Below are 17,515 nucleotides of genomic sequence, written 5' to 3' on the forward strand. Positions count from 1 at the left end.
AGGAAGCAGATCTGATGATGGATCTGTAGCCACTGAATGGGGTAAACTGGAGAAGAAAACTTTTTATATTCATTATATTGAAACCTAAGTCTGCACTACTTAGTAACCTGTGCGAACTTTTGAAAGTCACTTAAGAACTTCAGAGATCTGGATGTCAAATGGTACAGATCCTTATTTTACAGATGAAGAAACTGAGTCTGGTGGGTTGAAATTCATCACTTGCCCAATCTCACACAAATAGTAAGCATCAAAGATTGAATCCAGGTTCTTGACTCCAAAGTCAATGCTCATTTTACCACAATACCCCTTTTTTTAGTCTAATTTCTTTATCATTAAGGTAGCCAATGGTTTCTAGAATCTTATAGTTCTGAAAATCTAAGCAATAGCTAGAATACTTTAAATAGCATGATTAAAAGAGAGTACATTCAGATAACCTGATAATAGTCCAGGGCATCGTTGTATTGGTTTTGCTTTCTTATAAGAAATTTTGAAAGTTATGTCAGGACAAGAATGTCTATCATGGTGCAAACATTAATTTATGGTATTATTGTAATTATGTTGCATTTTCTCTAACAATCATCATTATTCTGAATTTTCATTCTGGGTTTTATTTTGTTGTAATTAGAACATAACTAAATAAAAAAAAATTAGGTCAGTAATAGTCTTATTGGCTTTATTTTGAGATAGAAAGGGAGTATTTTGGCATTCGTGGTACTTAAGTATTTTATACAGATTAAAAAGCAACAAAGGAGAAAATAATTTGAAATAGATTGATTATTTCTAGATCTCACTAGTAAGATCTGATTTTCCTATCTATGCAGTCTCTGCCTGTTATTCATATCACAGAAAATGAATTTTAATTACTGAAATAAGCCAGAAACCACAGCTAATGCATAGAATAGAGGTCACAAGTTCAGACTATTTGACCAAGTTTTTTTTTTTTGTTGTTGTTGGTTTTTTTTGGTGCTGCTTTCATTATTTAGAACTATAAACTACTTCCTTTTCCTTTAATACAGAAGCAAATAGTTGATCACAGCAGCTTTAACTTCCATTATACCCACTTTGAATGTGGCAATTATTTTCCCCTTCAAATGAGCATGCATTTTCTAAACACTGAATTATAGCATTCCTCTCCCTTGCTGACCCTGAGTTGTATACGGAAGCATTTATCAACTGGCATAGTAGAAAAATGGTTTTCTAAATCTGTCTAGACTCTGCTTGGTGGAAGAGAGCATATTAACTGCAAATCAACCAAGCACACTTTTTTTTTTTTTTTTTGGTAGCCCTCATTAGCTCATGCTTTTTAAAAAAATTTTAACTGTCTATCATAAAGACAGAAAAGTATGCTCAACAGTACTAGAGCAGTAATAGCACAGGTAGGAGTAAAAAAAAGAAAACTGTACTTTTCCTGTATAACTTTAAAAAAAGTTTCTAAGAAGCTTATTTTTTTGACACAGGTAAAGTCAGTAAACCACATGAAGGGTAAAAATATATATCTTAATCTACCTTCACAATTAGTTTCTGATTAAGATATATTTATGTCACCCAATAGTTGCTTTATTCAAATAAACAGTTAATTAAAATATCAAAGTTATTAGATGAATCCAATTAAGTTCTCAGCTCTTAATCTAATTGATCAATATCAGACTCTAAGACACATTAAAAAGAAAATCAAAGATTAAAAGCATAGGATATATTTAGCATTTTCTGAAAACCCAAAGAGAAATCACCATATTCGATGTTAATTTTTCAACAACCGTTCCTTTAATAGATAAAATAAGTGCATTCTCTTACTGTCTTTCTCCTCCTCCCCGCCACCTTTTACACGCCTAAGCTTGCCCCAGTGCACACCCACAGGCTAGCTCCAACTTTGTAACTTCTATGTATTATAAAAGAACTAGACCAAGAGATTTTTTTTTTTTTTTTTTTACTGAGGCTGGGGTTAAGTGACTTGCCTAGGGTCACACAGCTAGGAAGTGTAAGTGTCTGAGACCACATTTGAACTCAGGTCCTCCTGACTTCAGGGCTGGTGCTCTATCCACTGCGCCACCTAGCTGCCCCCTAGACCAAGAGATTCTTAACCTGGAGTCCATAAAGACATTTTTTTCCCCAAAATAACTGGTTTGCTTTTTAATTCAATTTTATTTTATGCATTTTAAAGCCTTATTCTAAGAAGAGTCCCAAAGGCTTCATCAACTTGCTAAAGGGTTTGCCAAAAGGTTAAGAAATCCTGTTCAAAACAAAAGGAAGATATTGACAGCTAAAGAGGATGATAGAAGCAGCCTGCATTGCTTTCCTCTCACATCTCTTGCCCTATCTATCCTGCAACAAACCTGAATTGCACCCAAAGCACTGGTCTGACCACATTCCTATTCAACAAACACTAGTAGCTAACCATTAGCCACAGGAAAGGAGTTTGAACTCTTTTGCTTGGTATTTAAGGCATAATCTGGTTCTAGCCAACCTTTCCAGGCTGATTACATTTTGTACTTTATCATGTGATTGACACCACAGCCTAAATGACCTATTTGCTGATCCTCATATAGGACATTCCCTCTTTCACATATGCTTGGAGTGCTTTTCCTCCTCATCACTCAGTCCTGGAACTTAAGGATCAGTTCATTAAGAGCTGCCTTCCTCAAGAAACTTTTTCTGACTCCCCCAGTTAGTAATGGCAACCACCTCACCTACCCCTCATTCTACTCATTCACTTTGCATTTATTTTGCATATATTTACTTATCTGTAAATATGCACCCCCATTCTTCTTCCCTTTTTTGGTCTTTTTTTATCCCATCTTTCGAGTTTGAAATTCTTTGGTTTTTCTTGTAATGTATGGCTTTAAAAGGGCAGATATTCTAGGATTTTATCAGTGCAGTCAGTTGTATTTCATTACCATGTTTCTCCCCTTCCTCAAGTTTTTTTTTTCTTTCTTTCTTTCTTTCTTTTTTTTTTTTTTTTTTTTTTTTTTTGGTGTATGGCTTATTATCATCATTGGAATACAATATTCTTTGACAATCTAAGAACTAATTTCAAATGAATATGGTCAATTATTTGGGAGTTGCCTCCAAATACTGCATTTCACAGTCCATTCATATGTCCCTTTTTGAGGCAGCTAAATGGTACTGATGATCAAATGATGGTAGATACTAAAAGTTGGGTTTCAGTCATGTGAAAAATTCCAAATAGCCATTCTCTTTATCAAAAGATAGATTTATTTAGGGAAGTGGTTACAGACCAAATGAAGGGATACAACAGACATCTGAAACAGTAAATATGAAATTGAGTGGGAGAGCCTATGAAAGTCAAATTCCTCAGTGGATCCCACAATTACCAATAAAAAGGCAGTCCTCCATGTGGTTGGAGCATATCCTTAGCCGGTAGACTAAATCCTGAAAGGGACTTAGCACCCAAAAAAAGCTAGTTAGCTGTAGGGAGGAGAAGTGGGGAAGTATATTGGAATTGGAGGAGATACCCTGTGGCATGGAGAAGAAGAGGTAAGGAGAAAGACAACACAAGACAGAACAACACAAGGCAGCAGCCATGGGATGGACCACAAGTAGATTTTATAAGGAAAATTGAACCTCAGGAACATGACTGGGATTTCTACAGAGGATGGGTCTCAGGAGTTGGACTTAATTTAGATTTTAGACTAGATACCTCCCCAAAAGGTGGGACCATGGAGCTAAACTGACCTCTATCAGATCCTTCTGCCTGCTTGCCTCAGAGATCAATTCTTTAGTTTTTCTTAGTCTAAAACACCATTCAGGATCTCATTGGTACAGTGGCCAGTGCTAGGCCAAAAGTAAGGAAGAACTGAATTCATCCTTATTTACTAGCTCTGGGAAGATCATTTAACTTGTTTGGCTCAGTTTTTTCATCTGTAAAATGGGGCTAAAAAAAGCACCTATCTTCTAGGACTGCTAAGGATAAAATAACTATTGGAAATGCTTGGCAAATATTAAAGTACACATACTAGCTTATTATTATTACAGTGAATCACTTGTATCTTTCCCCAAATTTTATCACAAGGAGTCTAGTCAAGGTGTTAGAATGCTTCCTTTAATACTATTATCATGAGGAAAAAAGACCATTCTCCATATCTTCTGTTAGCTCACTTTTAATAAAGTTTTAATTTTCAATTAAATTCTGAAAACAATTATACCAGGTAATTCTTGAAGCAAAGAAATGAAGGGCATGCAGGAATGATGATACAGAACTGAGATTATTTAGCCTAGCAAGAGAGTCACAGTTTATTGATTGCCTTCTGTAATTTAAAAAAAATAACACAAGAAAACTAATAAATGTGACTGAGTCTCAGCTGTCAGTGAGAAGTAGGATACCAATACTGAGAACAGAAACCACTCCCTGTCCACCTAGGGCCTGTAGCCATTAAACTGATTTAGAATAAGCAAAAATCTAGCATACACCCTGCATTTTGAATTCTAATGAATTTGCAAATAAGTGTTAAGGTTTTACAAAGTCAGAAAGAATGTAGCCTTCTGGTTAGACTAGATTAAGAATCACAAACATCTAATTTGTGGTCTAAACATTGTCAAGAGTCCCTCTGGGAATCTTCAGATGCTTTGCATCCTATCTTCAGAAGGATATTTAACTGTGAAGTGTTTTTCAGTAGCCCAGGTGGAAGGTGTAATTAATCCTATATGGCTAGCAATGCTAAGAATTATTTTAACAGGAAATGAGCCACTAGTGTGTCCCTATGATCTACTCATCAAATTTATAGCCTGCTGAGCTTCTTCTATGCTATGTTATGTTAGCAGTAAAATCAGACAGAAGGGGGGAAACCACACACCCTGCACATCACCTCTGGGCACTTAATAGCTAGTATTTGTACAAATATTTAAGGTTTGCAAGAACTTTGCATGTGTTAATTCATTTGACTGGTAAATCTGACTAAAGTCTCTTTGACTGGAAATATTATCAGAACTCAATCCAAATCCCTCAGCCTTATAAATGGGTTAGGTTTATGTAATCTACATACTGAAATTATCCACTTGAGATGGGGATTTTATGGTTTCCTTAGCATAGGGAACTCCTAGGTATTGTGGATCCCTTCTCCCATGCAGAGTTGCACATGTTCCACAACTTAGTTTTAGAGAACTGCCCAAAACACAGAGAGATTGTGGGACTTGCTCAAGTTCACCAAGTATTAATATTCACAAATAGGAAGGACTCGGACTCAAGCCTTCCTAGTTTCAAGATTAATACTCTATCCACTAGACCCTGCTGCCTCCCTACTATGTATGAGGAAAGATTTTTGTAAACTGTAAAAGTACCATATAAATATGAATTATTATTATTTTTATAGCAAAGTGGAAATTTAACATTGCTTTGAAAGACACCCTTTAAGGCACCCTCTGCACAAACTCAAGTGTGCTGCACATCACAGGAGCCATTAAGGACTGATTACAATATGTGACAGTGTTAATGTTAAGTGTTAAGTGTAAAATTGTGACATTTTCCTGTGGCTGGCCTCCAAACCCAAATTTGTAGCTATAGAACAGTAAAAATTAATATGCTAAGAAAACTAAATGCCATCTAATAACAAGTAATTTGTATTAATAACTTCTAAATTACCACTGAGTGTGAACTTGAAGGATTCAAGAATACTTGTCAGGAGAAAGTGCACATACCCCAAGCAAAGCAAAGGATTTCTATATGCCAAATGGTGGTGGTGCTAGAGATAGGGGGTAGAGGTGGGGTAGAAGAAGAAAACCTGCAAGGGATGGGGAGAATCAATCAAAGATGATGTTTCCCAAATTAAAACACTTTTCACATGGACTACTACTATTAGAAATGCAACAAGTTGGTAAAAGATAATAATGGAAACGGTTTGAGAACCCTGCCTATCTACCACAAGGGCTCCTTCAGATGGACACAGAGCAAGTTAATCAATAAAACTGCTCATCAGCACACTGCCCACATTTTCCATTACACACACAAAAGCATCTAGAGTATTAAGGAAAAAGCAGAAATGGAAGGGAAATGAGATGCTATACTGAAATCTTCTCTTTCCAAGTTGCCAGAAGGCAGATGCTAAAGCTAGATATAAGAGGAACAATAATCAGTGATAAGGGATAAATCACTGTAACATACAGAAATTCAATCATGACTAATCATGCTTTGCCTCATTTTAGCTCCTCAACTAAAATACTTGGACATTTCAAAAAGAATGCCACTTATGGAGACATTTGTGGGTTTGTTTTATTTTTAAGGGGGTGGCAAAGAAGATTCCTAAAAAACGATTCGATGGTAATAGTGTGAACATTCACAGAATTAAAGATTTAGAGCTGAAGGGATGTTAGAGCAGGGGTTCTCAATGCTGTTTTCAACTAACTGCTCTCAGCAATCTGGTCAAGCTTATGGCTCCCTTCTCAGAATAAAACTTTAAAATTTTAAATAAGATAAAAAAATATTTAGGATAACAGTGTAAACCAATTAAAACAGTACTCATCTAGTTATCTTTTTCTCTTTCTCTGTTCATGAATTCTATGTTATAAGAGGCCATCTAGTCCTTATTTTACAAAAGAGGGAAACTGAAGCTCAGATAAGTTAAGTGATTTATCAAATATATATATATATATATATATATATATATATATATATATATATATTCCTCATATTCTGACAAAGTAAGAGAATTTAAATAGCATTTTGACAGGGTAAACAAAATTCAAGTGGAGAATGTGGAGAGTGCCATGTCAGCACAAATTTACTCTGATGCTCATACTGACACAAGGGAATATAGTATAGAGCAGGAACATGTTCAAAAATGGCAGCTAGTGAACCTTTACAGCCTTTGTTTCTTCCTTCATCTTTTAAATATAGATGTTGACAGAAAAGAAGAATTAAATGCAGTCTACTTTTTCTTCAATTGGCTGACTTTGCAGAGGATGATAAATCATGAAACGAAACTGAGAAAATCCTGGAAGTTTGTTGCAGGCGGCACCTGGAACAGAAGGGAGAGAGAGGAAGAGAAAGGGAGAGAAATGAAGAGAGAGATGGCGAGAGAGACTTGTCAGCACATATTTATTAAATTCATTTTACACTTAAGAATATAGAAGCATTATAGACCTTAGATGTTATCTGATTTAACTGTCTCAGCTTACAGGCCCAAGGCAGTAACACGGAATCAAAATTTGAACCCGGGTCCTGTATAATGCTCTTTCTCTAGAATTACAGTTCATTAACAGATAAGCTAGTTATTTATCTGGGGACTTTTCCCCTCAAGAGTCAATGTTTTTTAAAACCTTGATTCTGCCCAAAACTTATCAAAACATCTAAGTCTCTGTTTAGCTATTAGGTTGGTAAAAATCCCAGAGACTAAGGACCAAAGTTACAAGCAGACTCTGGCTATCAACCTTAGGATACTCACTGGATATTTATTCTGTATATCTGCTGCTTTCATTATTTTTACCTAATATCTTTAACAAAAAAATAATATGGGAACAGAACTCCATTAATGCTGGTGAAGGAGATAATATTATTCATACAGGCCAGTGGCCAGCCAGAATAACTTTTCTTCCTCCATCATTTCCTCAGCGTATGGGCAGTCTGATCCTTTGCTAAGTGATTGCTCTCATCTCACTACCTCAGCTCCCCCTTGGATATCTTTCCTTCTGTTCACACCTCCTGCTTCTGTTCTATTACCTGGATTCTGAAACCCTGTCATTATCACTGCTTGAATAAAAGCCCTTAAAATGAGAGAAACTATTTCTAGCTTTTATTCAAATCAATTTTAAATTAATCTATAATTACTTAATTATCATTGTTAAATCCTGTTAAATTCATCTTTGGGATTTCTGAGCAGCTTTTTTACTTGTTGAAGAAATTTGATGACACAGATATGTTCTACTCAAGTCCCTCTTTTCTGATTTAAATGTAATATGTATCTTAATACTTGGAAAGGAAAAACAAATTCCTCAAATTCAAGTTTTTCAAATAAGAGAACTGTAGGAAGGAAAACATCAAAGAACTACAATAAGCAGTCTAAGCTAATATGACACATTGATTAGTAAGTTGTATTTTTTAATGATCTAAAAAATCACTAATGAGCACCAGCACAGTAGTTGATTTCAAAGTGCTTTGAAGCTGTGATAGGTTTATAATGAAGGCAGATAAAGTAAAAGATATATATACAGTAAAATGCAAAACTAATTCTTTTATATATTCTTATATTTACACATAAGAAATACTTAATAAAAGGACAGACTCATGTACCTTCAAGACCTAAGTAAAATCCCTGAAGGAGCAGTGACATTTAAACGGATGGTGAAAAATAAAGAAAGAAAACTTTCACATAATTCATTCCACTCTGTTAAATGAACAAATAGTTCTAAGAAGTAAAAATCTGGTACATAAGTGAGAGGGGGGAACTAACTTGTAGTCAAAACCAAGGAAGAACCATGGTGTAGCCTGCTAAAGGCTGGCTTACTAGTATATTTCTAAGGTTGATGTATACATATCCAAAGGATATGTAAGGTAATCTATAGCATCACTAACAAATATCTGCTGAATATAAAATATGTTATGTATATTTTTATGTCCTGTACAAAGCTAACAAAAATGGTTCAATTTAATTTTAAGTATATCATCATAAAAATCTGTAAGCACAGTTATCAAGCATAACTCACCATAATTTCCAGTTGTATTGGCACATATAACTGCCCCAAAAAACTCAGGATAATATTTCTGGATTCTGGAAATAACTTTCTGACAAGCTAGAGTTGGATCTTCTCCTTTTCTCATATATTCTACTGCTTGGTAACTGATTAAAAAAGGAAAGAAGAAACTTAATAACAAGATCTGAGACAGGAATTCTTAACTTTTTTCATATCAGGAATTCCTTTGGCAGGCTAATAAAAGATTTCCCTTCTCAAGATAATGTGTTTAAATGCACAAAATAAAATGCACAAATTTACAAAGGAGACTAAAGGTTAGTAGAAAGACAAGTAATTTTTTGCTCATTCTAGTTCATAGATCTTCCTGATATTATTAGTTCATGGACACTATAAACATCCCTAGGCTCCCAAGTTAAGAATCCCTGGCTTACAATATGGATAAATTTAATATACCAGTTCCACAGATATATGAATAGGGACCAGCATGAGCTAGATCATTTAGGGCTTAAATGGACCAAAGAAGGGATCTATTTCAACTGTCTTATAGCTGAGGAAACTGAGATCCAAGAAAACTAAATGATTTGCCCATTGTCACATGGTTAATAATAAGTCCTCTGATTCCAACCAACATTTTTTTTTTTTACACTATACCACTCTATTTCAATAAATAATGCATTAAAATGAGTATACCTGAAATTATACAGTTCAGGCTACTTCAAAAGTTATCATATTCAGTAGAATGAATGCAATCATATAAGTAAATAAGTTGGCTCAGTTAAAAAATCAGCTTTGATACAATAGCTGTCTTTCCAACTAATCCACCAATTAATTTTAAATAAAAGAAGAATGAATTCTTTTTGTTATAGCTGAATAACTGTGTCAGCTAGGTCACTACAGCAAGAAGTCATAAAGCGTGGAAGTCCCATTTAAAAGAAAAATGCTGTTATAATCTAAGTGCAAAATGTCGTTAGTGTGCACAATGTCCAGTCATAATGACCACCTTTCAGCAATTACTTGTATACAATGACTACATTTCCCCTTTCTGCTATCAATAATCACAGTCTTTTCACTGAGTGGCTGAGTGACCTTGGGCAAATTACTTAAACAGTACTTAAGTTTCTTCATCTGTAAATTAGGGAAAATGCTACCCTACCCTAGAAGGACAAGTCATAAATACTTTTGATGACAATAATGGTCATTAATGAGAATACAAGCTAGTAACTCTATGGAGCCGGAAGCAAAACAACCCTGCACAGACAGTTCAAAGGCAAGTTCACAAACCTTGTGCAGGCATATTTAATTCAGAAAACATCCCAATATTATGCAAGGGAATTCAATCATTAATAACAATGTTAACTTATGATAACTCTAAATATGCTACCAAGAAGCATACCTAGGTAAAAAGCGCATCATGATGTCACCATCTCCAGTGGCAGCAGCCCCTCCAGCAGTGCTATCAGCATAAGAGCCAGCTCCTGCTATTGGAGAATCCCCAACTCGACTTTTAAAAGGGAAATAATTATTACAAAAGAAAAAGTTAGATTGTATATTTTTATCAGTTCAAGACTGCCAAAAAAAGGAAGACACTGAGCAAAATAAGATAGCATACTGGGTCTATACAAACCCCACAATTATTATTTCAAGTAGAACATTATTTTTAAACACTGCTCTTTAGGCCAGAATTTTACACAGACTAATCAAAATTGGATATGCTATTAGACAGTAAAAAGTACCAACTTTGAAGTTGTCATCTAGACCAGTGGTATCAAATTCCTGCATGGCATACCAACTTAGAAAACCATAAATTAACACTATTATGTTGTACTATATTTTTATTTACTTTGTTATGTTGTTATATAGAAATTACATTTTAATCTGGTTCCAAAATCTGGAGCTTAGCATCTCTAGTTGCCAAGACCCTAACTTAAGCCTTCAACATCTTACAGTGAAGGATTTCAATAGCATCCTACACTTCACTCTCTGCCTCTAGTCTCTTTCAACTTCAATCAATCCTGCTATATTCATCTATCACTCCACTCTGAACCAAAAACTTCAATGGGGACCCCCTGCCTAAGATAAAATTCCAAATTTCTGAAAGTGTTTTCAAGGCCTTCATAACATCATCCCAACTAGGTTCTTAAGCACAATAGATTCTTACAATAGATCCCCTCTATTCTATCAATGGGTCCTAAGAATACACCTTATAAATTTCAGCCTGACTCTGCACAAGCTGTTCTTGTAAAAATCCTTCCTTGTCCTTGCCACTCATTCTTAATCATCATTCAAAGCCTATATCAAGGGTAACATTTTGTCACTACCTCTGCCTACAAGTAAGGTCTGCCTGCTCTGAACTCCATCAGCAATTTAATGTCAATAATGCTTATGTGGCATTTATTACATGCTGTCAAACACCATTAGATTCTAACTCCTCCACTTGTACAAAGTTCACTGACAAGATGGAAGCTGGCATTTAGAGTCTGTTCAGTAGGAAGACAAAGGATATAGGAAGTAGTACAAGGCATATAGCTAATAATTGAAGCCTTCTGGAGGTTTTGCAGACAGCAGTTGTGGGAAGCATTTGTTTGTGCCCTGACTTGCTATGCGAGCATCACCAGTGTCCCCAAAGGCAGCAGGGTTAGCTAGTGTAACACCACAAAAGGACAGAAAAGGCCTGCTATAAATAAAGTTTCATTCTAGTGTCCCTAGGACAGCAAATAGGCATTTTGCCATAGCATCAAAGCTACTAACAAGAATTACAAGGACTGAGTAATTTTACTTCCAAGAATAAAGAGATTTTTAGGGATCTATAAAGTTATAAATTTTTTTGTACTTGGAAAACACAATACATACTTGGAAAAAATAGAGTTCTTGGAAAGGGATGAAATGCATTTAAAGAGGATCGTTTTTGTTTTTTTTTAAGTCCCTTTATCTGAAATCTTACCAAATAACCTAAAAAATAGAGGGAAGAGGGTGAGGAAGGATGGATAAATAAATCTGACAATATAGATATTCCAAGATAGATAGCACAGAGGATTCTAAGAAAAAAAATCTGGATTCGTGAGAAACAATAACTGATTACTGATTCTTATACACAAATGTAAGAAATGGAATAATAAACAAGATGAACTAGAGTTCCTATTGTAAAGAGGTAAATTCACCTGTAGAGACATGGTGGAGGTGGGTCTCAGGAGCAGAATATGGATATGGAGGAATATATCCCCCTTCCAAAGACACAGAAATGGTGAAATAACATTGCATATCAAGAAAAACTCTGATGAAGGAAATCAGACACTAGAGGGGAAAATGTAAAGTAAAAAGCTTTGGGATTAGATTCAATAGACAAAGAAACAAGCAAAATTATGAATACGCTACAATGGCCTGTAATCTAGGAAACAGATCACACACCTGGGACACAAGTAGGCATGAGATAGTACTGGAGGAAGTAAATTCCCTGAACATCTATCTGCTGAAGTCTTCTCTCCATTACAGGTAGACCTTACCTAAAGCCTTGCAACTTTGCCAGCACAGGCAACCTCCTACCCTACTATGATTTCTAACAGAGTAAATGAGGCCTGAGGAACAAGACAGCTAAGTGATTTATCTAGGACCACCCAACTGGTATAGGTCAGATCCACCATGCTGCCTTGATATGAAAGGTTGAGCAAATAATACTACGATCTACAGTAAGTAACTTAAGTACTTGCAACAATTTTCTTCCTGTAAAATGAGGGAACAGGATCAAGCAACCCTTAAGATCTCTTCTGATTCTAAATTTGTTGCTGCTTAAAGATAAGAATCATGGCTCAAGCTTCTTTTTATCCCTTACCCCTTCTTCCCAGAACCTCCACATAGCAGCCATTCAACACATATTTTCTAGTGATCAAACACTGACCCAGGTATTTTGAACTTCGCACCATTTGTGGATGTGCCAGAAGCAATATGTCCTGTCTTACTGATTACAACCATGCCTAGGAGTCAAAAAAAAAAAAAAAAAAAAAAACATAAACACATATACACACAACACAATCAGTAGGTACCAAATCAAAAAGATTTCTGAAATATAATTAAGAGGGTAATAAACACCATTAGAACACCATTATTTTTAGGTGTTTTCAGGCTAGGTGAAGGGACAGAAGCAGCAAAGTGGGGAAATGTGAAAATATTATTCCTGACATTTAATGTAAAGTCAATGAATCAGAGGATCCTGATTTTGGCTTTTAATGGGCTATTTTCATAATTTACTCTTTTGGCCAGAGTGATGCCACAACAATGGTTTATTTCCTCCTAAAAATGGGTTATCACCCTTTAATCTGCCTACAAAATGGCATTAAGGAAAATCACTGAGGCAGACTGATAGTGATTTTCTAATTACTACCTTAAGAAAAAACAATGTAAACAAAAAAACAAAGAAACCAAGAATTGAACTGAAAATAAAAAATGGATTTTTAAGCTTGCATTTGAATATTCATTAGCTGTGAAGCATGCTGATTGTCACTTAGTGTCCTGGAAGAGATAATTCACCAAATGGCAAGCAGATGCCATGGGAAAGAGGTCCACTCTTTCCTGGGAGTTAATAAAAGAAGTTTATTCCTAGATTGTATCATTTAAAAAAATTGTTACAAAAGTTTCAGGCTCTTAAAATATAATCATACATAAGTTAAGAGATGAGCAAAAACAATTTTAAAAAATTTAACTTCTTAAGATTAAAAATTTCATAAAAGCAAAATTACCAATAGTATCATGACTGTGAATATTTATTTTCTCAGACGTGTGAAGGTGCTGTTTTAAGACTCTAGATGGTTTGTATGGTCCACAGAACTTTGATGCATCTGGTATAACATTCTGTAAATAACAGTTCAAATATAATTTTTCTGTAAGTATGCTTTATCCAAAAACATCTACTAAAAACCCCCAACCTAACAATAATCATAGTCAACCATAAGAAAAGAACAAGAGGAATTTGGTACCGTGCAAAGTGGTATTTGAGGCAAAGTATAAGATGCTAGACATAGGGACATGAAAAGCTGAGTTCAAATCCAGCCTCAGATATATACTAGCTGTATGATTCTTAATAAGTCATTTAAGCGATTTGCGTCCATTTCCTCATCTCTAAAATGCATATAATAGTACCTATATCACTTAACTATAAGAAGTGAATAAGATAGTGTATATAAAAGCATTTTGAAAAACCTTAAATCATAATATAAATGTTGATTATATCTAAGATATCTATTCTGATATCTGTATTTTAAAATGTGATTTGGTTACACATATATTTTAATTTATTATATCTGAATTATATTGTATAGAATAGGTAGCAATCTCTCTCACCTAAACTATCAGATTCTCAGTAACCAACTAACAGCAAGGTCTCAATAAGAATCAGGAACATAGCTGATGATTAAATTTAAAGAATATCATTCTTTACTATGGCCAATATAAAGTTCCTGGATTTTTGAGGCAGCTAGGTGGTGCAGTGGTTAGAGCACCCACCATCCCTGAAGTCAGAAGGACCTGAACAAATGTGACCTCAGACACTTAACACTTCCTACCCATGGGACATTGGGCAAGTCATTTAACCCCAATTGCCTCAGTAAAAAAAAAAAAAAAAAAATCCTGGATATTTTAAAAAAGAAAACAAATTTATCATTTACTAATTAAATTTACAGAAATTTATTTTCAAAGTCATTTCTAAAACTTATTTCCCCTCCCCCTCCATTAACCTACCACTTCCTAAATCTAGACCTTTTATTTATCAGGATAGCGAATTTCCTATGAGAAAACTCTCCATGTTAATGTAAAGTAAGTCGATAAATTGCCAAACAGTTGTCACAGGCACTAAGAAATTAAGGGCCCAGAGTCTGCCAGAGTGGAATTTGAACCCGTCTTCCTGACTGAATATGTTCTACTATTCATTTCTTAATCTTCAATTCTTAAATATCATAGGAGCCCCATCATATATGTATGCATTTATACACAGGTATTTATGAGTATATACATTTATATGTATATATGTATACACACATTTGAATATATGTAGATACACACAAATACGCCCATAAAAATATACATATATATGTAAATACATATAATGTATATAGTGTAATATATGATGTATAGTATATATTGTATACAAGTATACAGTATAGTGTGTATGTACAGAGAGTATGTTACAGATAATATATATGTAGTATATTATATATGTATGTGTGTGTGTATGTATGTGTGTATTTATGGAGGTGAGAGAGAGAAAAAGAATGAGTATATGTGTGTGTATATTTTATAAAAAGTCTAGAAAATGCAAAAAAACACTGTGGAATAAGAGTTACAACCATAGAATTTTCTCTCAAGGAAAGTTCCATTTAAAGCCAGTTGTTAGGAGTTCATTCATATTTCATCATTCAAGGCAGCAGAGAACTGGATGCTTACCTATATCTATGTCAAACATATAAACTAATAGACACTTTTAAAGCCTTACATATGGCCTATGAATAGATTTTCAGGCACTAGGTTAATAATTCCAGTCTAGCTATTCTAATGGTGTTGATGGTGTGAAGGTGAAACAAAGGGCCAGATGGAGAACTAAGCATTTTCTGGAATGGAAAGAAACCAATTCTCAATGACAAAACTAGACCAATATAATAGTAAAGAATCTGCTAATGTAATAAATATACAATATAAACTAGCAATCAAATCACTAGCATCTGAAAGAAGCAAAACCTGGCAAGATGCAGTTACACTTCAAAACAAATAAACCTTTCTACACTTACAGGCACAGAAAATACCCTGATAGTAAAGTAGCAAATGAGTCTCAGATGTTGCTATAGGAGAAATTATTTAAATTGTTCAAATAATTCATATCTTAAAACCCAAGTCTTCTAACAATGTCAGATAATTAATACCATTTTCTGACAAAGCATACATACCTTCCAGAAATTTGGCTGACATTTGTTGCTTAGCCAGTTGTAATGGAGAGAACGAGAAGCATTAGTAGATAATTCCTCATTTGCAAATCCCATACTTTCAGCAAACTGGGTAGCTAAAGAGATAAAATAAAAGCAAAGTAACAGTATTCACGGAATTGATAATAACTACGATTTATATAAGCATCTTAAAATTTGCAAAATATTTTCCTTTTTTTTTTTTTTTTTTTTTTTTAGGCAATTGGGGTTAAATGACTTGCCCAGGGTCACACAGCCAGGAAGTGTTAAGTGTCTGAGATCACTTGTGAACTCAGGTCCTCCTGACTTCAGGGCTGATGCTCTATCCACTGCGCCACCTGGCTGCCCCAAAAATATTTTACCAAATTATATCTGTAATATGTAAAATTGCTATTACAAAAAAATTACTTGACACTCAATAAAAGACAGCACAAAAATCATATTTCCCCTAAGTCAAAAGTTTAATTGTTAAAACCCCATATTAAAACTGGAATAATAAAGGAATTTTTTATTTTAAGGAAATTATAGTGAATTATGAATTTATATAGAAAAAAAATTTCTTTGAACATCAAGATGTGAAGAAGGTACATAAACATTCCTGATTGCACCCTCCTCCCATTCTCCCCTATGAGCCACCCACTACCACTAAACAGAAAACATTTCTTTATTCACCAAAGTTATCTTTAACTTATTAAAGTTATCAGCCAGTTAACAAAATTCTTCTTCTACCTCTTGGTATACAAGGTATATGTGTCAGTGCTTGGGATACGAAGATGGAAAAATGATAGTCCCTATCCACAAGTATATGGGAAATACAATGAGAGTACAGATAAATCAAACACAAGATAGAAAGTGTGAAAGGCAAAGAAGGAAAAAGAAAATAGGAGGGGGTTATCTTTTTTTTGGCTGGGAGAAAGGGATAAATGGGATCCGGGAAGACTTTGTAGAGATACTATCTATGCTGGGTTTTGAAGGAAGAGAAGCATTTAAATAACAAAAACAACAACAATAATAGTTATATAGTATCTTAAGATTTGCAAAGGGCTTCATTTGTATTGATTAGGTGGGTGCCATCTTGTTCTACTTTTTACAGATGAGAAAACTAAAAGTGAGACTAAATGACTTTCCTAGGGTCACACAAATAAATAAATATCTAAATAAATGCCTAAGCCAGAATTTGAACTCAGATCTTTATGAGCAAAGATGTGGCACAGTAGATACAGTACTTGAGGTCAAGAAGAAGCCATCTTCCTGAATTCAAATGTAGCTTCAGACACTTAGTTGTATGCTTCTGGACCAATCAAATATTTCCTCATTTGTAAAATGAACTGAAGAGGGAAATGGCAAAACACTCCAATTTCTTTGTCAAGAAAAGTCCAAGTGGAGTTTAAAAATTTGAACACAATTAAAAAAAAAAAAAAAGACTGAAAAATACCTTTTCTGACTCTTAGATCAGTATATAAGTTATATTTCCTCACTGTGCAACACAAACAGAAAAGTTAGCAGCTGAAAAATTACCACAGGAAAGGGACCCAGAAAAGATGATTTAAAATAGGATAAATAGATGACGGGTAAAAACAATGTACTAAGCCCAGTAACTGTCAGCTGCCTAAGGAACAGAGAAACTGAGTTGTAAGGGTTTACTGAGATTTGAGGATTAGATTGGATTCTATTATCTTCTATATTTGTGGCTAGTAAAATCACTCTTCAACCATAAAACTCCACTGCAAAGTCAGGGAATCCACAAGTGTGAAATGTTACATATACTGTTTTAATAAGTTTTGTTTTGTTTTTGATGGGGATGTATGGGTTGGTTCTGCTGCATTTTTTTTTTTTTTTTTGGTCTTTCCTATATTAGTGTGTTGGAGCTTAAAGGAGGTAGTTTTAGATTCAAAGAAGTTTTAGGTAGTTTAAAGTAGGATAATTTTAGGCTT

At 34.5% G+C, this 17,515-nt stretch overlaps 1 protein-coding gene across 1 annotated transcript in view; it reads right to left on the minus strand.

Moving 5' to 3' along the window:
* Positions 1–3,190: 3,190 nt before the first annotated feature.
* Positions 3,191–17,515, minus strand: part of AGA (aspartylglucosaminidase) — a 20,022-nt gene continuing 5,697 nt past the window's right edge. Inside the window, exons 4-9 of the mRNA XM_074276295.1 lie at positions 15,567–15,679; positions 13,371–13,482; positions 12,533–12,608; positions 10,034–10,141; positions 8,653–8,786; positions 3,191–6,968 (exon numbers count right to left, since the gene is read on the minus strand). Of these exons, the coding sequence (XP_074132396.1) occupies positions 6,868–6,968; positions 8,653–8,786; positions 10,034–10,141; positions 12,533–12,608; positions 13,371–13,482; positions 15,567–15,679 (644 nt within the window). The 3' untranslated portion in view covers positions 3,191–6,867. The remainder of the gene's footprint in view (positions 6,969–8,652; positions 8,787–10,033; positions 10,142–12,532; positions 12,609–13,370; positions 13,483–15,566; positions 15,680–17,515) is intronic.

Source organism: Sminthopsis crassicaudata, chromosome 6, assembly GCF_048593235.1.
Source record: "Sminthopsis crassicaudata isolate SCR6 chromosome 6, ASM4859323v1, whole genome shotgun sequence".
Taxonomy (NCBI): Eukaryota; Metazoa; Chordata; class Mammalia; order Dasyuromorphia; family Dasyuridae; genus Sminthopsis; species Sminthopsis crassicaudata.